We start from the raw sequence: 25,792 nt of genomic DNA, 5'->3' as shown, positions 1-25,792 counted from the left end.
GGGTTGTGAGATGAAGCCAACCGAGATTATTGTGCAATTAGCAGATAGGAGACTTGCCTATCCTAATGGTATGCTTGTAACATTCTAGTTAAGGTAAAGAATTTAGTCTTTTTCTGCTGATTTTTATATTTTGGATATGGGTAAAGACAATAGTCATAGGCCACCACCATTGATTTTGGATAAGCCATTTCTTAAAACAGCTAATACTATCATTGTAACATCCCAATTTAAATTTTAGTAGTTAATTTGGGTTAATAGAAATTTTAAAAAATATTTAGAGGTAAGCAAATTAGTAGAAAATGATTATTAAATCTAATTTAGGATATATTCTAATTAAAATAAAAAATAATTAATTAAAAAATATTATTAAATTATTATTATTATTATAAAAAAAGAAAAAAGGTATGGAAAAAAAAGAGAATAAGAAAACTTTCGGCACCGCATGCAATGATCACACATATAAATAATAAAAAAAGAAAGAAGAGAGAGAAACGGAAAATAATAAAAAAAAATTGTGGGACCTACATTCGTTTTTTAAAAGCCATCGTTCTCTTCTCATTTTCCTTCATTTCCTTCCTCTTTCATGTACGATCAGAGAGAGCGTCTGTGAGCGTGAGTCATCGGTGCGAAAGATCTGAATTTTTAAGGTAAGAGTTTTTAATAGGATATTTAGGGTGTGATTTCAAGCTTTTTAAGATTAAGTATGTGTTTTAAAAAATTTTCTTATCATCCTTCCTCTTTGGTTTCTGAGTTTGTGGTGGTAGAAAATTTAAGATTTGGAAGAGGGATAAATTTATGTTGAATAAACATAATTTTTGATGTTGTTAGTAGTATAATAAATATTCTAGACTATAAATTTATTGATGATCTTTGAATTTGTGGCTTAAGGATCAAATTCTAGACTAGATTTTTATTAAATTTGAAAATATATGTTGAATTATTGAGGTTTAGATGATTATTTGGGATGAGAATTGAATTATTATGGCTATAGGATTATGATTCTAAGTTTGAGACTCAATTTCTAATTTTTAAGTATTTTAGGTGCGAATTTATGAATAAAAAAAATTTATGATAGAAATTAGTTTAAAATTTAATTTTTAGATTTTTAATGTTTATTGATGAGTAAAAGAGGAGTTAAAAATTTTACTTAATAGTATTAACTTTAGATTTTTATTAATATTGAGATTAGGAATTATGTTATATTTTTAATTCTATTATTAGAATTATTTTATTAGTTTCAAAAATTGAAACTAATATTTATAAATAATATGTTATTTGTAGATTGTATTATTGGTAAAGATTGTGTTGGGAGAGAAATTTGTAAGGAATAATTTATTAAAAAAGCTACGAGGTAACCATGCTTTTAATTTATGATTAGTGTTACTTCATGTTGATTGGGTGATTATTGAGAAAATTATGAATTTTTTTAATATTGTATATTGTGCAATATTATTATAAATTTGTTTGATTATTGTGGTAGGTATTGGGAGACTTGCTATTGTTATTGTATTTATGTGCCACGTGGTATGCCCCTATTGGAGTTCAATAGGTGATTTGTAAGGGCTCGGGCTAATCTATCTTTGGCCGGGTAATTTAGCACCGAGTGAGAGCTACGGCGTGAGGTTAATGAAGAGATATAAGGATGGTTGTTTGTGTATATTGTAATATTTCTTATATTTGTTGGAATTATATTATTTTTGGTTCTCACTTAGTAAGCACACACTTAACTGTTTGTATACACCATCATAAATTGGCTTTGGTTACTGGAACTTTTGAGTCTCATTATGTGGTTAACAATTTTAGGAGAAGAGCCACGAGTGACACGTAGAGGAGTCCTAGAGGCTTAGTGGTATAGATTCACTATCTCTTTTGGGTATTTCATTTATGATTTATAATGTTTTATATTGTCAATATTAGGGCTTTTTGTTTATTGACAATTATATGAATATATAAATGTAATCATGCCTTACAAACTATTTTTATTTTTGGTACACTTTAGATGACTGTAATTTTAATATTTGGTTTACTTTGGATTGGTTAAAATGGCATGATTATGAGGCCAAATAATTGGCTTGTTTTGAAAATTGACTAAATTAGTTATTTTACTTGTTGAGAGTATAAGGATGGACAAATGTGATTTAGTTTACTTGTTGGGAGTATAAGGATGGACAAATGTGATTTAGCCTAATGGCATGTGGGAGGTAAAAATTTAGCTGAAATGTTGTATTGTGTAAGTTGAAGCCAATTATAAAATATTTTTATATTGAAATTATTGATATAAAATGTATTGGGTGGCTGTAACCCAACTATGGTTGAGTTAAATTATTAAAAAAAAATTTGGTGTGTTACAATCATCAATGTTAAAGATAGTACTCTCTCTATGAAATTTGCAGGACATGCTGTTCAATGCAATCTCTTAGAGGATATGAAATATTCTATAGAGGATCATTCTGTTATTAATGTGAGCTTGCTTAATATGTTAGTTGATGATACATGTGATGAGCCTTGGGATAATTTGACTGCTAAGTTGCCTAATGTGGTGAATTATGAAAACATTATGCACTGTACACCTGATTACTTTCATAATTGTATTGAAATAGATAAATTTATAAACTCTGATGATTCTTTAGATCCTCTTATTTACATTAACTCTATTGAGCGTGATGATCTACTTGATTATATTGATTCTACTGAGGTTATTAGCCCATCTATTTGTGTTGAACCTCCTAATTATGATTATATTTGTGAGACCATGCAGTCGATTGGTTGTTTAAATAGCATTGATTTTGTGATCCCCATAAGTTTTTGTGATGGTATTGATAATATCAAGAGTCATGGGATTATTAATTATGTTATGCATTCTGACTCTAATGGTCCTTGGGTGGAGGATTTTGTTGTTTCTATTGAGTTGAGTAGGCACCTATGATTAAGAAAATTATTTCTACTACAATGAGGCCATCTTCAATGGAGATATTGTCATGCAACCTTCAACCAGATAAAGGAAAGCCATTGCCTAAAGGAGCTTTTGATGAACTTGAAGAGAAAAATGTTTTAAACAAGCATTTATTTTCCATCAAAGATAAAAATTTTAACTTTAAGAGCTTATAAAGATTTAAATTATCTGGTTAACTCTTCTCCTTTCACTTTTACCTTGCATCTTATATTTTATTTTTAGATTAACTGGATTATTCTAAATGGAATTGCATTGAGGACAGTGTAAGATTTAAGTGTGGGGGAAGAGACTTGTCTTTATTTTGAAAAGTTTTTTTTTTAAATTATTAGGTGTTTTCTTGCATTTTTTTAAAATACTTTTAGTGTCTTTCTTTTTATGTGTGTGTGAAGTTGTGAATTTAAGGTAATTTTAGTTTAGATACATTTGAGCATAATAAGTAATTAATCTTGTATTTGAAATTCAAGTTAAGTGGCAATGAATTTGGTTTTAATGGATTAATGTGATAGTTTTTAGCTTGTGAGGATTTGGGCATAATATTATTCTCTTCTTGTGTGTATTCTCCTATTACTACTCTCACTATAAAACTTGTCTTGATTCTTAGTTGAGACTACAATTGTATATGCTTTGCATGAAGATGATTTAAGCATTCTTTTTTTTTTTAGCTTACTTAGCCAAATAGCCATCCCATGCAATTTATTCTTTGTTAGCTCCTTTGAACCTAGACCTTTTCTTTAAAATTTTAGTCAATTGAAAACAAAACCTATAAAAATATTTTCCCTTCATTTTTCTCACCCCACTTTAGATAACGAAAAGTGTATCATAATATTTGTTGAAATGAAATAATATGCTTAAAGAGAGATTTGGGTTATTTTGAAAAAAAAGAGAGAGAGGGAGCCAAAAGGCAAAGAAAGAAAAAAAAAGGAAGGAAGGAAGGAAGAAAAAAGAAAAGAAAAGAAAGAGCATAAAAGGCAGAAAGCAAAAAAAAAATAAATAAAAAGGTGCATGAAGCAAAGGAAATGAAAACAAAGCAAAGAGAGAAAAACAAACCCAAATCAATTTATTTTGTTTCTTTCATTCTATAGGTTTCGTTTCAAATATGCTTCTCATTCTCCTAAAGTTTATTAGCCTTCATTTTTCTATTTTTATACCATACCTTTACTTAAACCCCATTACAACCTAAACTAAAATCCTATTGATTCTTGCATTGCATATGACATAGATAGTGGAGGCCTAGATGATAAACAAGCCTATGGTAGTGAGGTTTGGATAGGGAAACTTGAGTGAAACACTTACCTATATAAATTTGAGAGTTGAGAGTTTAACACTTGACCCTTGTGAGAGACTATTGCTTAATTTATTCTTACCAAATAAAAATATCATGATACTTGTTATTCTGAATATAAGAGAGATTGATTAGAGTGTTAAAGTGTTAAAGAGCTACGATTGCTTTTTATTCTTTGTTGCTTCCACATTTCTTTTCTTGAAATTTAAGATTTAAGTTTTGCCCAGGAGTGCAAAAGTCTAAGTGTGGGAAAATTAATAAATAACAATTTTATATATTTTTATCTATTTAATTTAGATTTTTAAATATTTATTTGAAGCTAATTCAGTTTAATTAGATATTATTTGATTTTATTAGCCAATATTCAGTTTTGGGATTTCAACTATCTAAATTTATGATTTAAAATATAAATAATATCTTGAATATTTTTTGCTATGATTTAAAATATAAATAATATCTTGAATATTTTTTGCGGGTGCTATTTAATTTTATTTTATTTGTGCAAATTTTTTAGATTCAATTTGAAAGATATTGATAAAGAATATTTTGGATAAAAAGAATATGGACATACTTTGAGATCAAATTAAGAATTAAATCTTTAAAATTTTGTTTAAATTTATTTTGAGTTATTTAGTGTAGTTTTTAATTAGGGTTATTTAAAATAGTTTTATCTTTTTAATAAATTATTAGTTTTTATTAGAAAAGAAAGAAAGAGAGACGCAGGAGATGCACCACTTTATATATATATATATATATATCAAAGACAGGAGAGGAGAAAAGAATCAGACGCGATGCTGTAGTTTTGTTTTTAGTTTTATGAAGGGCTAAATATTTGATGTGATCAATCACAAATCATGATTTTAAATTTTAATCAGAGTCTTTGATAATCAGGGAAGATTTTATTTAAGTTTTATTTCAATTTGCTCCTCTTCTATCTACCTTTAAATTTTATGCTTTAATTGTTATTGCTGATTAGGATAGCTTTATTGTATAATTTTTGGGTTATAAATTTTATCTGAGGTTTTACTTGCTATAATCGATTGATATAGCATTGCAAGAGTAATTTGGCCTAACTTAGAGAATTATCCATGCTTTGTTTTTGGTGTGTCTAACATGGAATAGTTGTTAGGTTGTGGATTAAAGGAGATCTCAATTAATTTATAACTTAATTTTTTGTTTAATTTTTGAATGATAATTTGAGAAACATATAATAAAACCAGAACAATAAAGTTAAATAAAATTAATTTAATTTATGGACGAGGAAGATTAAATTTAGGTAATTGGGTTGTGATTGATTGCGCTGTTTGTTTTTGATAATTTTCTCAGTTAAATTTTCTTTACTTATCTAATTTTAATTTAGATTTTTTTATAAAAAAAACCCATCATTTACCTTTTCATAACTATAATTCAAATAGTTACTCTATTGATTTTTAGGGAGATGATCTAAGTTGTGCTTTACTGCAAAATTTAATTTTTATTAATTTTAATACTATTTGATAGTAGTGTCAAAGAACATGGCCATTCTGCTATCAATCCCATGTTGACAAGGTTTCCATAGTTTCTTCGTTGAAGAGAATATATCCAAACCAGATGTGCAAAATGGATGTGATAAAGATCTTAAAGCGTTACTTTAAATTCATGACAACACAGTCAGGCACGCACAGATTCCATTTGGCAAAGGTCTGCGTTTCCAGTGATGCTGATTGGTGCATCCATCCATTCTCAAAACTTGCTATTCGAATCTAATGCGCCAGTTTCATTTCATCCTACATTGGGGTCACTGTGGGAAGATGTTGCCATGAGACCGCATAAACAGTACTAGATTACTCACTGTCATTATCGTCAACAAAAGCAAAGGAGCGTCTTTTATCATGTGCCTTTCACCTAACTCAAGTAAATGCGTTACCATCATGCATAACGCCATCAGGCTCCGTGCAAAAACGCGGCTGCGCGAGAGTTTTAGTTTTACGGTATCATTTTAACGTTCCCAAAGCACGTGATCATAAAGAGCCATAATTCTGTTATTTTTGCGTATTACGCCACTGATCCCACCCTGCATCATTCTGCGCTGCAGGCTCACTCCATCCTTTTTAAATGCAGACAAAATAATTCTTGAGGTCAACAAATAGGCCCATCCTAAGAAGGAGCCCTGCTTGAACCTGGCCACTCTCGCTTTCAAAAATGATTATTTTTTGCTTGCCCAGATTATGAAGGAACCAAGCCATTGGCCTGCCGGGTCAGTCAGATTGCCAGTTCTGCTCCTGAAATATCTTGTCACGAGTATTAAATAAACAAAAATGTAAACCCCCCCCCCCTAACACACACATGTACACGTATAATATATATATATATATATATATATTTGTGAAGTGTAAGAAACTTCTTTTAGTGGAAGCATCGATGTCTTCAAATGATTGCTCTTTCGTGAGCCGTCATGGGTTTGGCGAGCTGCATCAGAGAGGAAGCATCAACATGTTGAGCTTCCTTAATATATAGCAGCCTTTCCAGTTTCAATTTCAAAGGAACCTGATTATCATTACTTCCCTGATCCCTTCCTTTCCTCTGCGCATGCTCCCATTATTTCCTCTGGGACTCTTCCTCTCTCATATCATAAAAGCTTCTTCACTCTGCGTTTCGCCTAATACACTTTTAGCCGAGTGTGCTGTGTTCTCCTCAGATTCTAATCACCCCTGATTATCATCATTATTTAATGTAATAAACAATGATGCCGCGACTGATTGTTGGGTTTTATATGTACGACCAGTCATTTTCTACATGAAAAAAGTGAGGAGTTGGCAACTTTATATAAAGAAAAGAAGAGAAAAAGCTTTCTTTAAAAGCAGAAATTTTATAATGTGGAGAAGTTAACTTGGCAAAGCAAAAAAGACCCTCCCTTTCATATTGATTATGTATAATGAAGGGGTAAAATACAGTGCAACGCAATCCCATACGAGAAGAACATATCTGGAGAGATTCTTGTCTTAGGGCTTCAAACCATCATTGCTGATGAGGGAGGACCACACACACTTGTGGACCAATGAAGATGAATTATACACAGCCTATGGTGAAACGCAAGGCTCTTTGGCTCGCACGCGTGATCGCAGCTTATCTTTTTGATGATTCTTTAAGCATTAACTTAATCTTAATTCTGACAAAAACAAGTGAGTCATATTGGTGCTATCTATATGGCGTGTTTGCCTCACTTATTAGCTCACCAACGTAGGTGGGTCGATGTCCCTTTCGCCCACTGAATTAATATTCTATGTCGTGAGACAAGACCTCGCAACATTTGTGATTGCATCATAAGGCGCTAGTAATTAGAGCTTTACCCTTATTTGTCAAAGCTAGCTGTATAACATTCTGTTTCCTGTCTCTGTTCTTTTATCTTTTTATATTAATCTCTGAATGCATTTTTATTTTTCTTTCATTTTCATGTATATCCTGTTTGTTAAGTCCGAATCGGCGAATGGAACGTTGCTTTGACTCGGCAGAGATTCCATCGGTTTCCCTATTGACCTATTGTTTTCCACGGACATGAAAATGATCATTATTGTTGGCAAATAAGAATATGAAACATTCGACATCAGCACGCCGTTCGATTTATACGACCTTTTTTGTCAAGTTTTTAAAATTACTTTTAAAAAACTACCCTTTGAAATTAACCGTTTCAAATAATTTAATGTTTTCCTTTAAAAATTTCTTGAAGTGACTCGTGTGTTCATTATACACTCTGGTGTTAATTTATTCTTGAAGTATCTTTTTTCAGAAATACTAGGTGCCTCGTAGTCTTTTTTCATAAGCGTTGGGTATCTTAAAATTTTATTAAAATAAAATTTAATAAATATTATTAAATATTAAATATTAAATATTTAATAATATTATTAAATACTTAATAATTTAAATATTATTATTTATAAATATTCATTCAAAAATTATAAATTATTGTTTAAATATTAATATCTCAAATTAGTTTTTTGAGACATTTATATATGACTTATAATTTTTTACATATCGACCATATTTTTAATGTTGATTAAGTTTCTTAAATTCTTAGACTATTATCTATTTTTTTCATCAATTAATAGTTTTTCTAAAAAATTTAATACTTCTTGTATTCTACAATGTTTGGATAAAATTAGAAATATGACAGACTAAAACAACATGCCAACAAAAATGATCATTTGAAACATATAGTGCAACATCTTGAAATTTTTTTCCTAATTTATTAAGCTAATTAATGAAGGATAATTAAGTAAATTTAAATATTATTGGATTTGTGGATAGTTAGATATGGTTAATGAGTTTATTAGGTTTGGCTTTAGCCTTTGGATTAAGTTCAGAAGTGAATTAGGCCATCTAGACTCAAATTATAGAGAAGAAATTGAAATTTTGCCCAATATGCAATTACGCTGCAGCGTAATGTTGGGAATAAGCATTTTAAAAAAAAAACATAGAAACGTTCGAAATAGAGAGAAAGAAACTAGAAACAAAGAGGGGGTGATAGGGAGATTATTTTCTCTATTAAGGCATCATCTTTTAGGCATTTTGGATGTGAATAGAGTTTGATTTCACTTAGGCATACCCTCCTTATCTCTTCTTCTCTCTACACATTTTAAAAGTAAGATTTAAACTTGAGAGTTAAGGATTTTTAGACTTAGGGTTTTGGGTCCAAACTCATTGGTCTAAATAGGACTAATGAGTGTTTGTTTAAGTATTTTAAGCATAATTTAAAAGGTTTTACAAGATTGTGAACTTGGGTCATTCATTTGAATGAACCTTAGACCTTTAAAATGTGATTTTGAATTGTTGGATATTATATTAATGATTATTTAAGTTAATGGAAGATAAATGGAGTTAATGAGAGTTAAGAAACTTAATGATTATGCTTAATTACAAGATATTAGAATTTTGGGTAATTAAAGTGTTGTTAAGTGAAAGTTAGAAGAGTGTTTATGATGATATTAATGATAATTGACATGATTAATTGTAGACTAATCATTTTATACATCATTTAAGCTTTAGTATAGCTTGTGAAGTACTATTGTTAAAGGATAAACCTCGGACCCCTCAAAAGCTTGAGGTAGTTAAGGAAAATTTAGTTTGTGCTTTTATTTGTTAATTAGTTGTAACCATTTGTAATTGAAGAGAAAATATAAGTATGTTTTTGAATATATGGAAGAATACAAATTGTGGCATAGAGTTAATATTTAAAGATTTTGTTGTCAAAAGGAATTTGATTGTGTGAAATTATTTCTTATGTATTATTTAAGCATGATTTGAAGAAAACATGGATTAGAAAAGAAATGAAATTGTGATGGCTGTGCAGAAAAGTATGAGAAGTATATGATACATGTATGCCATATAGAGAACTTGATGAATAATTGCATGTATTATATGTTAACTATGATTTCATTGCATGATCATATGAAGCAGATGTAACATCCTGATCTTTATATAAAAAATAAAGTATGAAATTTAAGTTTTTGTTAAGTATTCAAATTTAAAAATTCATATTGTTTTTATGTTTAGGATAAATAAATTTATATTTGAGTTTATTTAGAGTTATCACATAACTAGGCATTTAAATGTGAATTCAATTTAGGTTCAAAATCATACAAGAGATGTTTTCTTAAATATACTTAATATATATATGTGTGTATGTATGTATGTATGTATGTATGTATAAAGAAAGTCAAGCCACCAAAGTGATTGGAAATTTTTTTCCTTCTTTGCTTGAAATTTCTCCCTTATGTTGAAATTGCTCCCATTTGTTTGAAAAACTTTGTTAATAATATAATAATAAATATTAAGTAATAAATAATTATGAGACCCACGTCCTACTATAAATATCCTCTTTCCCTTTTCATTTTTTCTGCACAGCTTTCTTCCTCTTTTTCTTGTTTCTATTTCAACTTTTGTGCGGTATTGTTCATTTTATTTAGGTGAGGTTTTAAATTTTTAGATTATTTAGGCGTAAAAAATGACTTGCATATTTTAAGGTCTCTTTATAAATATTTTTCACTCATTTAAAATTATCTAACAATAGTATTATTTTGATGTATAGAGAAATTATTTTATTAAAATTTTTTTATAGGATAATTAATATGAGGTTATGATAATTCAAAAATAAATGTTGAGATTGCTAGAGGTATAATAAATATTATAGAATATTTTTTTGAGGTTGAAACTTAGATTTAAAAATTATTAGTTAAACTCTGGATTGATATGATTGAGTTTATGTTAGATCTGAGTTGTTAGGATATGTCTCTAATTATTATATATTTATTTGAGTATAAATAAATATTTCTGAGACTATGAAATAGTGATTTGAGACTTGAGGATAATTTTTAAATTTTTAATTTATTTTTGGATGAATTTTTAGAAAATAATTTTATAAAATTTTAATATTATGATTGATTTAAAACCTAGCTATAGTTTATTGAGATATGAGAAGTTTAGAAAGTAGTCTAGAAAATTAAATGAGGCAATTTTGAGTTAGTGTTAATATCTAGATTAGGCCTAAACTTTCTAACTATTTAAATTAAAATTATTTATTAATTTCAATAAAAGAATTAATATTTAGTATTATGAAATTAATATTATACATGTATTATTAAATGACTGTGTAAATTGTGTTGTCCAAGAGAGTGATAAAAGAGTTGTGGTGCAAGGGAATGTATTATTCAAAACACAAGGTAACCATTATTAATATGTAATAGTGTGTGCGTGTGTGTGATTAATTGTGTGTTTGTTTTGTTACTTGAAAAATATTAATTTTTTGTTGGGAAATAATATATATGTATATTTTTGTTTGAAAGTAATTACTGAGTAGGTTAAATTTATATTATAAATATTTTGTGAATACTGGCACTGCTGAAAATATGAGATAAATTGTTTGGTTGATATAAAATGTGCCAAATGATTTTGTTCAATTATTATTAATGCATGACTGGTCGAAGTACATTGAAAATTGTTCAATAGGAATTTTTTTGGTTTCGTTGAGTTACCACGTGGTAAGCTCTCATTAGAACAAACGTGTAGCTTGTAGCTTGGTTGACCTCACCTTTGACTGGGTGACTTGGCATCCGAGCATGGCATAAGGAGGGTATAAGATACATTCATGCTAATTAAATAATTGTTTAGATTATTGTTTCATTTGCTCACTTAGCAATCGCATGATTAACTACCTGATATACATTATTACATATTAATATTTGATTATTGAAACTTTTAAGTCTCATTCCCTCAAGAGCAAGTTCTACTTGAGAAGTACCTAAGGCATAATTCAATGTATGAGACATCATTTTCTATTTTAGCCTCTTTATTTTCATTAATGATGTATATTATACCAACCTAAAATAGAGGAGTATAGGTGTGGGTGTGTGTGGACCTTATTTATTATTGTATTTTTTATGCTAAGAGAATTCTGTCTATCTCTCATGACCCTGAGTATTTATGAAGTAAAATTTCAATCAAGCATACCCTGTGTGGTAATTTTTGGTGGTTACCAATGTTTGAAAAAGTACAATTTGGGGCCCAAGTTGGGGTATTCATAGTAAAAGCATGGTTCGTTAAATGTTGCTCAATTGACTATGTCTTTGAATTATAATAAGGATGTACACTTGAGGTATTTAATGATTGTTTTTCTTAATTACTATGGTAAAGTAAATTTATTATGTTAAAATCTTTCTATCATGACCCTTTTTATCATGATATACTATTTGTAAAATATTTTTATGATTCTTTTTCTACCATGATAAGAGTTGAAAATTATTAAAATAGTTTATCAAACTATTAATTTGTGAAAAAATAAGTGTTAAAATTTAAGGTGTTACAGCGAGGTTTCGCCTATAGGGAGAGGAGCAGATATTGGAAATCTATGTGGTAAGGCCACCATTCAGAGTTTGATGGCTTGCCTCTTTATTTTATTGTCTTACTTGTTCTTTGAGGGACTATCCCACTTGTTTATCAAGGAACTCAAACCTAACTAATCTCTATCAATTTATGAGAAAGCTAAATTAGGGATACGACACCTCATGATTACTAGTTTTGTGAATATACAAATTGGGTGGTTTAATATGTGAATATGTTTCATTTGATTATGCCATTTGTATCATTATAATTAATTAACATGCATTTGTATAGGCTTAGATTGACCCTAGTTATTAAGTAGTTTTACTCACACCTCTCTCTTCAATACTACAAGTGCTAGCTTATCAGGACAAGATTAAGGAAAATAGTTAGAGACTTAGGATCTCTATTCTAGATTTATAGGCCTAATTTATTTTAAGAGTTTATGTGTATAATTTATCTTGATAATATCAACTAGAAAATTGTATGTTTTTATTACTTGCACTATTTGACTCTTAATGTAAATTGTGTATTTTAGGCTTAGATTGTATGTAAATTAAATGTAAAATATAAACAGGGTCAAAATACTAGTGCAAGTAAGGGGTGAGTGTATTTTGTGAATGGTAGTGAATTAGGTGTGAAATTACATAATTAAGACCCCCTGTTATTTTTGAGATTAAGGGGTTAAGCACGAAAAATATATTATACATGTTATTGGAATGTTGTTGTAAAATCCTCCAAATATCAAGTAGTAAGGTCCCTTTTACTAATTCATAATTAATTAAAACCTAAAGAAATAATTGGACTAATCTAATAAATTATCAAGTTTATAATTTGAAGAAAGGGGATTTCAAGTTATTTATAATTCAAATTACTTAAACATCTTTTAACAATCCTCTAATCAGAGTAAAATATTATTTCAGTAGCATGAGATACCTCATGCAAGTAAAAAGACTCAAAATCAGTTGAAAAATATTGAGAAGTGAAAAATAAGGTGACGCTCTATAGCATGTGCAAATGCGCCACAACATGTTGTACATATTAAATAGCATTTTACTATTAGATGATAAAAACTCGAGACAACTTTTGACGTGCTTGATTTCTCTATTCGACGTCCAATTGAGATGATTTAGGTATCTACAAAAATCTTTTTTTAAATTAGCTAATAGCATAAGTTTTACTACTTTCAAATTATATCACACAAAAAAATTAGATACCCAAACATATTTTTACAATTTTACATGCTTTTCACAATTCAAGGGCATCTAAAACCCTAAAACATGTGCCAAAAGTCACCACTAACATCTAAAACACACTCAATAGACTTTTGACTACTTGTATAACAAAACACATGCACAATATCTCCATAATATCAATTTTTGACTCCTCGGCCCCTTTCATACCAAAGACATAAGGAAAAGGTTTTAGCATTGCTTAAATCATTAAATGTCAAAATTAACAAAATAATAATATTTCTTACACTTGTATTAATATTTTGACCTTATCAAAAACTCAATCAATTCACGTACAACACTCTAGAGCCCAAAATACATCCTAAGTTTGTAAACAACAATGTAGTGTAAATACATACAAAAATACATCCTACTTGACAATATACTATCTGTTACACAAAATAAATAAAGAGATTTTACAGTAGGAGTCATAGATTCTTAAGCCTCACAAGCCTTTTTCTTTATTGCATTGGAGTTAGAGTTTATAAAATATCGAAAGAGAGGGTAGGTACAACTACTTTATAACTAAGGTACGTCTATCCTATGCAGTTGTACATCAATGGACCAAAATATATAAATAGGAGTTGAATACTTAGTTCACAAAACCATACATAACACATATACATTACAATTACACAATTAACTTAATATCACATTTTTTCACATAATCACATCATGAGACACGTTACCACATTATAGACAATCATGTGATAGTTGTAAAATCTCATTCTACTAACCACAATTAACCAATAAAACTCATGATAATAAAAGACTTAAACCAAAAAGGTGCTTATCAAATTTTAGTTCAAATTTAAGGGATCCCAAGTTTTCATAATTAAAATGGATTTAAAACAATTATAATATCTTATATCAGAATAAATACAAGTTACGGAAGCATAGAATATTTTAGATGAGTGAAATAAATTGAAAACAAGTGAAAAACAACTCTTTCACTATGTGAAAAGGCAATGCGCCGAGCTCGTGCACATTACGTCACGGTGTGTTGAACTTTGTGCCATGCGCCATGGCATGTTGCACGAAAATATCAACAATTTTGCTATCATTTGACAGCAAAATCAAAAACTTTCGACGAGTCTTAATTCTCCGTCTAACGTTTGAATGACATAATCTAGGTGTCTATGGAAAGCTCTTAACATGAACTAGCTAGTGACATGATTTCACTTTCAAAATAAGTTACACTAAAAAGTTGGACACTCAAATATATTTTGATCACTTTACACAACTTTTACATAAAAAGGAGTCCAAAACCCTCAATAAGTGCCACCAGCCTTTCCTAACACCTGAACCATGTCTATTAGATTTAGAACTATCAGTACAACACGCCTCATGTACTAAAACACAAGTATAACATAAATTCACTCCTCAACCCCATTTTACCAAAAACAGAGGGGAGGTAAATATCCATTGCATTGCATCAAAAATTATTATGACATGTTTAAAATATCATTTTTACATTTACACAAGTTTGAGCCCTATAAACATATATATCTCACTATAAACAATTACCCACGGCCCATAATATAAATCAGACATTTGTAACAACAAAATAGTATAAGTATGATGACATGCAACCTAAAATTGGCAATCATATAATATTACACAAAAGAAAACTAAGCTAAAGGAATATAATAGGAATGTGCTAATTCCTAGCCTCTTGAGCCTTGTTCCTGTCTACACCAGAGCTAGAGCCTGAAAAGTGTTAAATGAAAAGCGCAAATATAGCCACTCAATAACTAAGGTAAAACCCACCCTATGCAGTTATATATCAATTATAAACCAAATACATGTATATGAAACCAAGTACATAAAACATACTTTAACACATATCAATTATTAATCCAACTAACATGTTTTCATCTCATATATGCTACGTACATAATCATAAAATCACTCGCACATGTGATCATGACCCGATTTATCACACGACTTGCCATAATTCAAAACATATGACACGTCATAAGTTTACATAGGCAATGATCAACTAACCTTATACTCTCTTTATTTCTTCAGACCAAAACCATATGCTATAACACTGAATTGGGCTCCGTCTATGTGACTGAACTACCCGAGCTCACCAATCATGAGGCGTGACCCAGCCAAAGATCACATTACTCATTCTTAAATCATAGCTTTCCCTATTCTCGAATCTTTGAGGTGTCTTATACCATAGGCTATTCTCCTTATTGAATTAGTGAAGAAAGTTAGGCTTTAGTCCCTCGACAAACTATGAGACAGTACCTCAACAAATTATGGGACAAGACTATACCCCCGTGCATCGAAGGATAGCCTGAATACCATATGAATTTTTCTCTACTCCCAATCCCTAAGTGAACTCTCGCCCACTGATCATGCCATAAACGATACTCACTCTTTTTTACATTTTTATTTACTTATTATCAAAGTCAACACATTGGGTTCATGACTGAATGCTACCCAAGTGAGCATCAATTTTTGGTTTTTACTTATATCACATTTACAAACCCTTTACAATCACAATTACTTATCTTTATCAAATTCATTACCTACTACTCATTTACAACACATTGTAAGCATGCCACTCATCTCAAATATCGTTTTTACAACTTAAAAACTCATTTCAAAATTTCTTTAGCATGTTAAACACATAACAAAATGATTTGATAAATATAAAGTTTCATTGTATAAAGCACACATTCACAATTTAAAGTTTGCATATTAAACATATAATTATCACCACATTACAATTAACACATAACTACCTAAAGTAGAATTTCCTCCAATTATTTCAAACTGTTGAAAGGTTAAAGGTTTATCTCTCAATGTTATAGCTTTCAAGCTTAAATTTTCAATTTAAATGGGTGACTAAGAGCTCAATTTACAATTTACTAAGTTAACTTTCATTAACATTGCTAGTCTTACATATTCAACTCTAATTTTCCCTTTCTAGATTACCCAATGCCCACATTGCTTACATTGGGGCCTACCTATTAGGTTTATCAACTATTTTTAACACCGTATAGCTTCATTGAATACCCACATCTAATACCTCAACAACCATAATAATGACAAATTTAATACCTGTTTTCAAACATTAATAGAGCTCATTAACCAACAACCGCCAAAGTCATTAATACTAGATTTAAATATTCTAAACAACTTTCATTAACTCTATTTAAATTAATAAATTCAGACCCATAACCCATATGAACCAAAATTATCATCCTCATTTAAACCGTAACTCAAATCTTTGAAAAAATTGAAGAAGAAATGAGAAAATGGGTTTAGAAAGCTTACTTTAGATGATTTAAAGCTTCAAACCTTCTCAAATCCTCCCCTAAATTGTGCCTTAGTAGAGCTTGGTGTGTCTCTTCCATTTTCTCCTTTCTTCCTCTCTATTTTTGTCTCATTTTCAAGACTGATATCTACAGAATTTACACCGTGTGCCTCGATGCATGTCCACACACCGTGGCATGTCGTATAAAAAAAGCAACTCTTGTTTTATAGCCCTGTGTGCTACAGAGCACCGCACACACGCCATGACATGTGTGATTGAGTAGAGTCTAATGATATTGTTTGTGAAGTTTGATGAATATGAGAAATTTAGGAGTTTCATGAATGTTTATGATGTGAAATTTAATGATGTGTTGTTTGTGAAGTTCAATAATTATGTGAGATGTGAAATTCTATGATTAATTGTGAATTAAGAGAATGTAAAGTACAACAAAGTGAGTTGACATGTTAATGTGTGGAATAATTGCATTGTCATGAGAAATTGCATTTCAATGCACTGCATAATCATGAGAGGCAGGAATTCACTTAAAGAGAGAAGTAAAAAATTAAATTCACGTGGTAAGGCTTTCATTAGAGCTCAATGGGTTGCCTAAGTTTATCATTTTTATCGTCCTAGTTGTTTAACGAAGGATTCAAACCTAGCTAGTTTTTCCACATATTCAACAAGGAAACTAGTTTAGGGAGAATGACACCCCATAGTGTGAGAAATAAGGGAAACTATGACCCACAAATGAGTTGGGCAATCTTGACTGGGTAACCTCTCACACGTGTTTTGGCTAGAATAATCTCAGTTTATAAACGATCCCAATGTGTTATAGCCCGCAATTTCATGTTAAAGGCATAAGGAAGATTTAAGGAAGATGTGATCATGTATATAATTATAAAAGGGGCACATGTTATTTATACTGTGACCTTAGTGGAATAAATCATTTGGTTGGTCTTATTTCCATATGAAAATTGTATTAATAAATCATTATCTCATGAGTATGTGCTTTTATGAATGAGAATTGTGATTTATGTTCCTAGACATGTTGAATGATTTGAAAATGATATTCTTTCCACTTCCATTTATAAATGATTTGAAGTATATTGGGTGTGTTCTAAGTGGTGTTTGTAGCTTTTTAGCTTTTGGTGAGAGTTTTAGGCACCCAAGTCACATGTAAATGATAAAAAAAAGTAAATTTTGAAATGAATGTCTAACTTTTGACTGAAAAGTAATTTGATTGCGATATTAAAGCCATTAGCTAGAGCTTGAAAAAAGCTCTTTTTAAATATTTAAATCACCTTAATCAGATGTCAAATAGAGAAACAAAAAGTTTACCTCAATTGCTATCATTTGACAACAACATTACTATCAAAACCGACCAATGTGCCGTGGCACACAAGCCGTGGAGCATGCTTGTCAAGTCACGGAGCGTTGGATTCACTATTTTTAATTTTTTCAGCAAATGCCTTGATTCTTTTTTGAGATCCCATGCTTCCACATAATGACCAAACTTTGATTTTTGATTCGTGAATATCTTTTAGAATGTTTTAAATATTAAAAATTTAAAATGCCATTTATGTTATTTGATAAATTTGATAATTATAATGTTTAGAGATTAGGGAGGACTTGTAAGGATAACCTTACTTGTCTAATTTGAAGATTTTACATCGTGAACCAAAAGGTAGCCATAAATACTATATAAATTTTATCTACTCTTCTCCTTAAGCGAACTCCTGCCAATGATTATGCAATATATAATGCTCACTTATTTCATAAATTCACCACTTAATTAACACATTAGGTTAAACTAATAAATTGACCTGTGTGAACGTCTGTATTAGTTTCTCAATTATTTTTCATTTCAAACTCTAATGCATATTCTTGACATTACATGATCATCAAACCAACATTCGAAACTCAAATTTTCTTTCAAAATATAATCAAGGTATTTTCAAATATATCATATTCACACATCACATGTTTGGCACATGTAAAAAATCTCACAAAGTATTTACCTATATCACATCAATCATTTTCAAAATATAATTCAATTAATGAACAACTACACATAATACATTTTTTCGGTTACCTAAAACTTTTGAAATGTTAAAGGTTTACCCCTTAGTAACTTGCTTCTAACCTTATTTTCCAAGTTGAATACGGTGCCTTGATGATTAATTTATAATTAATTAAATCCAAACTCATCAACATTACCAAATATATACTTCTAACTCTCATTTTTCATCTTCAAAATATCTAAAACCCTTATTTCTCACATTTAAGCTTTCTAACTCTCTTTAGCTCCCAATAACCTTATCAAATGCCTAACTCACCATTAATAGCTTCCAACCACCTCAAGGACCTACATTTATGTTTCATTTTTAGGCTTTAAGAGTCACTCACTACTATTAACGCATAAAACTCTTCATTAAAGGTTTTAATCACTCAAATAACTCCTCTTAACTTTATTTAGATTAATGGATTTTGACCTATAACCTATATAAACTGAAAATCATCTCCCACTTACAAACTCTAGCTTAAAACTGGTGTAGAGAAGAAGGGAAAGAATAGGAAAGATTTATCTTAGTGATTAGGAGCTTTAAACTCTCTCCAATCCTTCACGATGTTGTGCCTTAGCAAAGCCCAATCTCTCTCCTTCTCCCTCTCTCATTTTTCTCTTACTTCTTCTTTCTATTTTTACGTCTGTTTGCAAAGTGTTTTCTGTAGAAAATAAGTTATGTGCCATGGCATTTGGTATAGAGAAGCTCATTCTCATTCTTATAGCTTTATGCACCGCGACACACCATACATGCGTCACAACATGTGATATAGAGACTCCTTTCCTTGTTTTTGATTGCAAAGTGACTTAATTTCACTTGAAGCCCAACTTTATAGCTAAAAATACAACCAAAACACTTATTCATCCTCTTTGACCACACACAACATAAATCTTACTTAGTTGCCCATGATTAAATTGATTGTCAGGGATTAATTTTTCATGATATTATAGCTATGATGTATTGCACAGGCCTTATTGAGTGTAGTCTAAGGGTGGTTGTGAGCTTATAACACTAGTAATGAGTTTTGACACCATAATTATACCTTGAAAGCAAAAATGTGTGAGTTTGTATTTTGGTATCTAACTTTTGATCGAGAAATATTTGGATGTAAAATCAGTGCCATTAGCTAGAGCTCGAAAAAAGCTTTCTGTAAATACTTAGATCACTTCAATTAAATATTAGGTAGACAAATGGAGCACGTCAAAAGTTTAGCCAAAAAATCTATCATGATAACATGTTGCTTTTATGGGTTCTCCATTTTTCACCACAGTGTAAAATTTTATGCTGCTGCATATTGTGTCAAAATTATTATTTTTGACTCTTTTAACCCTAATTTAATTTGTTATCTTACCTTGTATGATTTTCATATTTTCACACATAGGTTTTGCTCTGATTTTGGTTTATGAAATGATTTCATAGCATTTTAAATTTTAAAAAATTAGGCTCCTGTTTATGTAAATTTTACAAATTTTATAATTCCTTTGAGTTTGTCCTGTAATTGCCTCAATTTTGGAGTTAATTCAGCACTCCTAAAAAAAATTTAGGAATAAATTAACATTAAAGGACATGATTAAAATCTTACTTGTCATAACACATAAATCTTACATATATGTTTCGTCAACAAAAAGGGGAAAGTTAATATTTGACTAGTGGAAGGAGTTTTTTGCTCCTCACAAAAATGGTTGAGAGAAAAAATTGACCCATATCAATAAAGTGTCTAGTGTTTTATGAAAAAAGTTTAAAAGTATAAATGAACCATAACTTAAAAAATTATAATTTGCACAATCATGTTTGTGTGTACTTGTTCATGCGATAATAAAACATTAAAATTAGAATCTTTTGCTAATTATGCACGCTCATGGATAAATCGTCCGCAATAATATATTTATAAGATCAACGGTAAGAATAATTTTTTAAGATGAACGGGCCTTTATATTTGTATTTGGATTTATATTTCTTTTATATTTTAATTTCAAGCACGTCGCCATCACCTTGTGGGAATATTAATTGCAAGCATTGACTTGGCAGGCATTTTCTTTTAGACCACCAATGTAGAAATTGTTCATGAACTGAGTCGAAACTTTAAGCTTGAATCTGTTTCCTAAGTTACAGAAGAAGTTGTATTTTTTAAAAAATAAACATGCTAATACGAGTCTCCTTCAAATGAAGTTTATTGTTTATTTAATTTCTCTTGTCTCCTACACCTATAATAGAGGACTACTATAGGCCTCTATTAATTTCACGAAGCGTGTAGGCAGGGTTGATTGTATGTTTTTTAAAGGTTCAAAAGTTTTAAGCAAGCCTTAACATGTTTTTTATATAGATTTTAGGCTTTTCCTTCAAACTTTCAATAGCCCAGCAATATTTTTGATTTCTATTGTTACAAGTTTTTCTTCTTGTCCGTGTGTTATTTTGTCGTCAGCCGGTGTTTTTGTGGGTTAGTATTGGCGACCATCATATACTTCTATTTCAATTGAGAAATATTAAACAAAATTTAAGAAATATCATCCTCATTTTCTTTTTTACTTTTCATCTTATTTTACTAGATAGAAATTATTTTGTAAAAATAATTCATATGCCCGGCAGTGTCCCAGTGGCAAAAGAAAAAGGGGATGATTTGATTGGACTGATGAGGATTTAATGATATAATTAGATAATAGGTGACTCAAAATGGTGTCATATTACAACAGTGGATGATGATGATGATGATGTGAAGGAGAAAATGAGGCGTTAATGTCGGAATTTTGGTATTTGGAGGATTTCCAGCAAGATCACAACTAGGCTACCGGTTGACCGGATAATTTAGTTTGACCGTATTGTCTGCGTCACCCTACAGCTGGAAAAACGTACCCGGACAAGAACGTAAAATTCATCATTAGATTCCATTATTCCTGATGTTCCTCTCCCTCCTCCCTCCTTCCTTAGTTTATACCAAATCCCTTTCTTCCTTCCCTATCATTACTTTACTCTTTTCTCTCATATATAGTCCTTTTTTTGTATTTTGTTAAAGGCAGACACACGGGATCTTTATACCCTGCACCCCCATCGCACGGTAAAACCCTCGCCTGCCTCAATCATGGCCTTATACTTGTCCCGTGGGCTCCATCCAGAAGCATCGATCTGGTGGGGTCGGTTTGATGAAGGATGATGGAGGTTAGGTGCGAAACTGGTGAGGGTCCTCAAAAGAAATGAAAGAGTGAGTGTGCAACAGCGAAGAGAGAGACGTCTGTTACTTACGAACAGTTGGCATATGTGTCAGTACAACGATTTTAAAATGAATAAAACAAGTATGCCAATATGAATACAGAGTAAGCAAGCTTGGTTTTCAAGAGAAGAACCTCTTGCATACAATCTACGTTTTTGAGAGAAGCAAAAAGAAATACAGGCACGCACGCACACGCTCTGAGAAAAAGAGAAAGGCCTAGTAATTATTAATTAAACCAACTTACATGGAGTAAAGCTTACAGGATAAAGGAGATTAGGTTCCGCAATAATTCACCAACAGGAGCAGTTGGCAGTAGTTAGTGAGTCTTTCTTTTAAAATCATTCATGTCATCTCTTGGCCTGGGCAGGTAAGCAAACCAAGCCTCTCAGTCTCTCCGCCTCCTCTGTCTAGCTTATTAGCTCCTGGTCTTGTTTGCAATCTATCAAAGTTGGCTTTTTGTGCTCCCTCGGATGTTTATCCTACCATCGATTTGTTGAAATTGGGAATTTTTTCTTGTCGAAATTAATCGGTGCCCCTGATGATACGGTCGGACTGCCCAGTATAGCACAGTATGCCATAGGGTCCGCAGTCATATAGCATTGATTTGATTAGAGTTTGATGCCTCCGGTCCTTCCTTCTTCTATTAGATTCCCATCCCACTATTAATATCGGTGTTTCCGCAGCTTCTCTTTCCTCTCCTGTCTTTAAATCAAAACCAAATATACTCGCTGTTTCTTCGTTCGTATTTCCATTAACAAGAGAATCTCTTACCGGGTCGAAAAGACTCGAGATTGCTCACATCAATCACGCTGGTGTTGGAAAGAATGGAAATCGTAGTTGTTTAGCGGGCAAAGGAGAAAAGGGAATCTGCTTTAGTGGTAGTTGGATGAACTGTTAGCTAATCCCATTGTTTGTCTACGTCCGCTTTATGCTCTGAAAGGTTCACTTTCCTGTGCGAGGGGGAGCATTTTGCCCTTTTTTGAGCATTATAGTAGTCTTGATCCTAGGGTTCCTGAAGTGAGCGAGGTAACTAGCTGGTGACGACTACATTATATTCCTTTTACTTTGTGTCTATGCTACAATGAGAGGGAGGGGGTTTCTTTTACTTTAACTTCCTCTCAGTCCTATAAAGCTGCCAGCCCTGTTTTGTTCCTTGTTGAGTCCTGCAAGATATCTCCTCCCAACTTAGTCAAAATTCGCTTAACCTTTAATCATGATCTTGTTTACTTATTCACAGTTATTTCTATCTGCTGCCGGTTGAGTCAGGATTTAGCTATTATTATATTGGTCATTGGTTAGTGAGTTTGTAGGAATTTAGCTGTTCAATCCAGGAGATGGGTGGCCATGAAAATGCTATGGGGTTTCAACACGGGCAAGGGACAATCCTGAATTGCACGTCATCGGGCTTGAGCAGCAATGTTTCTGAAATCGCAATTAGCTCTGTGTCTATGGCCAAGCCTCCCGTTGTGACTAATCCCTTTCTTGGGTCGTCTTCTTCCACCTGGGATCCCCTTGTTTCCTTGAATCAGACTCAAACTTTTGGAGGCTCTTCCATGGTTTCTCACAGCGAGTTTGGCAGTTCATCTTACCCTCTCGTGTTGGAAAATCAGGGATTGAGTAGCGCCTCTCACCTAGTTCAATATATGTCCGACACTAATTTCGCTGTTCCTTCCTATGCAAGTGGAAGCTTTTCCGAAATGGTTGGCTCTTTCCCCACACCTGGGTGTTCTGATTTAGCCAATACGAGTTATGGCCCAGGTTATAACCCAAACGAAGAGGCAGCCATGAAAAGGGTTCCGCTAAATGCTTCACAATCTCAGCTTGAGGATCCAACTCCTGAAGAAGGAGCCACAGGATCTGCACCAAATGGAAGTAGAAGAAAGCGAGGACTTGATCACAATACCACGTTCAGTCCAAATAAGGTAGATCAAGCATGCTAATATGTCTCAGTTAGGACATTTAAAATGTTATTACTCATTGCTCTTTTCATATGGTTGAATTTATGAATGAATGTCTTTATAACCTCTTAATAGAACGCTGAAGGTGAACCGATGAGGGATTCTTCTGGGAAGAGCTCTGATGGTGTAAAAGAACACGATGAGAAGAAACAAAAGGTTGAGCAAGATAATACTAGTGCAGATTTGCGTGGTAAGCAATCATCAAAGCAAGCTAAAGACAACTCTCAAAGTGGAGAAGCTCCTAAAGAAAATTTCATTCATGTGAGGGCTCGTAGAGGTCAAGCCACAAACAGTCACAGCCTTGCCGAAAGGGTACCTTCTTACTTCTTACTAGCAAAGTGTTATTGTAAGAACACCCACTTCATCTTATAAAGGGCCAGAGGTCTTGTAACTTTTTGTTTGTAGGTAAGAAGAGAGAAGATTAGTGAGCGAATGAGGCTGCTTCAAGAACTTGTTCCAGGATGCAACAAGGTTTGACAGACAGATTGCCCTAGCTGTAATTTTCTCATGGAGCATTTTTGCACCGGGTATTAAATATCTGTTGTCAAAAACTTGTTTTAGATAACTGGGAAAGCAGTGATGCTGGATGAGATTATTAACTATGTGCAATCGCTGCAGCAACAGGTTGAGGTATGCTCTTCTCGCCGTGGAAGAAAAGGCCTCCTTCCTTCTGCATTGCAATAAAAAATATTATTACACATCTGATCACGCATTCCTAGAATCTAGGGCCGCTAATTTAAACAAGCATATTTTGTTTCTGCAAACAATAATGTTGATGTGATGTCCACTATGCACATGCCTCATTTTCTGTTGATTAGAATCGTTTGATCATCTCCCGAAATAATATAAAAGGATCAAGTATAAGTATTTAATTGCACATGAATGTTGTCGATAATTGATTAATTAATTCACTGCAGACCCATGAAGACAACTGCATTAACAAGATCATGCGCTGCTGAACTAATTAATACAATATTTTGCAGTTTTTGTCAATGAAACTTGCCACCGTGAACCCAGAACTGAATTTTGATGTAGAGCGGGTGCTATCCAAAGATGTAAGTTACTATCACCAGGATTTAATCTTGTGATTTGATTCACTCTTTTATTGCACACAAGGAATCCTGGGGTTCATCTGCTTTTGCTCAGATTCTTCAGTCGCGCATTGCGAATGGAACAATTGGTGGATATGGCATGAACTCCTCTCACTCATTCCCCAGTGGAAGTTTTCAGGGAACTCTTCCAGGCATACCCAACACATCACCATTCCCTCCTTTGCCCCAGGTAAACATCATCGTAAAGGGCGCTACTGTCAAGGCTTTATTAACTCCGAACTATCTTGTATGTGAAAGTGGTGATTTTTATTGATGCAGAGTGTTTTGGAGCATGAGTTTCAAAGCTTGTATGGAATGGGATACGATTCCAGCGCAGCTCTTGAAAACGCAGGACCCAACGGTAATCCTCACAATTCTTCTTTACGATTTCCCCATATGCTTAATGAATTCAAGTTTTAATGCTCTCTTATGGATCCTGTTATGTTGAACAGGGAGGTTGAAAACAGAGTTGTAATGGGTACAAGATATTTGGATTTCATTAGAAGGGCTTTGTTTCTACTACCCACAGGGGACTTTGAATTTTCAAGCAATTTAACTGAAGCTAAGAAAAGGTGGGGAAATAGAGAGGGAAGGATGTGGAATAAGGGTTGGAGTTGTATAGGATCTTTAATACCTAACTGTTGGCTCTTCGAATTTTTAGCAGAAGATGACTTGTTAGATCCATATGCATTATTATGTATATTGAGGGAAGGAAAGACCAGGCTCTGATTGGTGAAGGTGATTCATGATTGTTTTAAGCTAGTGAGTTGCAGATTAGAGAAATGCGTGAAACCTTTTTTTTTTTTTTAAGCAAGGGCTTCTGGCCTTTCTTTTTTTGTTCTCTGGAAAGAAAAGAAAAATGAAATTGCGTAATGAATGAAGA

General features: G+C 31.8%; 1 protein-coding gene across 1 annotated transcript; it reads left to right on the top strand.

The window, feature by feature from the left end:
- The first annotated feature begins 22,076 nt into the window (after positions 1-22,076).
- LOC129303881 (transcription factor bHLH74-like) lies at positions 22,077-25,792 on the top strand. Its single transcript, XM_054943438.1, has 8 exons — positions 22,077-23,782; positions 23,894-24,130; positions 24,224-24,289; positions 24,380-24,448; positions 24,802-24,873; positions 24,965-25,099; positions 25,189-25,270; positions 25,362-25,792. Exons 1-8 carry the CDS (start codon positions 23,195-23,197, stop codon positions 25,382-25,384), a joined length of 1,272 nt encoding a protein of 423 aa, XP_054799413.1. The 5' UTR covers positions 22,077-23,194; the 3' UTR covers positions 25,385-25,792.

Source organism: Prosopis cineraria, unplaced genomic scaffold, assembly GCF_029017545.1.
Source record: "Prosopis cineraria cultivar Desert tree isolate PC_DT_omini unplaced genomic scaffold, ASM2901754v1 PC2, whole genome shotgun sequence".
Taxonomy (NCBI): Eukaryota; Viridiplantae; Streptophyta; class Magnoliopsida; order Fabales; family Fabaceae; genus Prosopis; species Prosopis cineraria.
Note: the sequence above shows the minus strand (reverse complement) of the source record. Positions and strands in the feature narration are given on the sequence as shown.

Bases quoted from the DNA above. Each gene is read 5' to 3' on its own strand.
- LOC129303881 (XM_054943438.1), top strand. From the start codon at position 23,195: ATGGGTGGCCATGAAAATGCTATGGGGTTTCAACACGGGCAAGGGACA. The intron at 24,290-24,379 runs GTTTGACAGACA...AACTTGTTTTAG, and splicing joins TTGTTCCAGGATGCAACAAG to ATAACTGGGAAAGCAGTGAT. The intron at 25,271-25,361 runs GTAATCCTCACA...TATGTTGAACAG, and splicing joins TGAAAACGCAGGACCCAACG to GGAGGTTGAAAACAGAGTTG.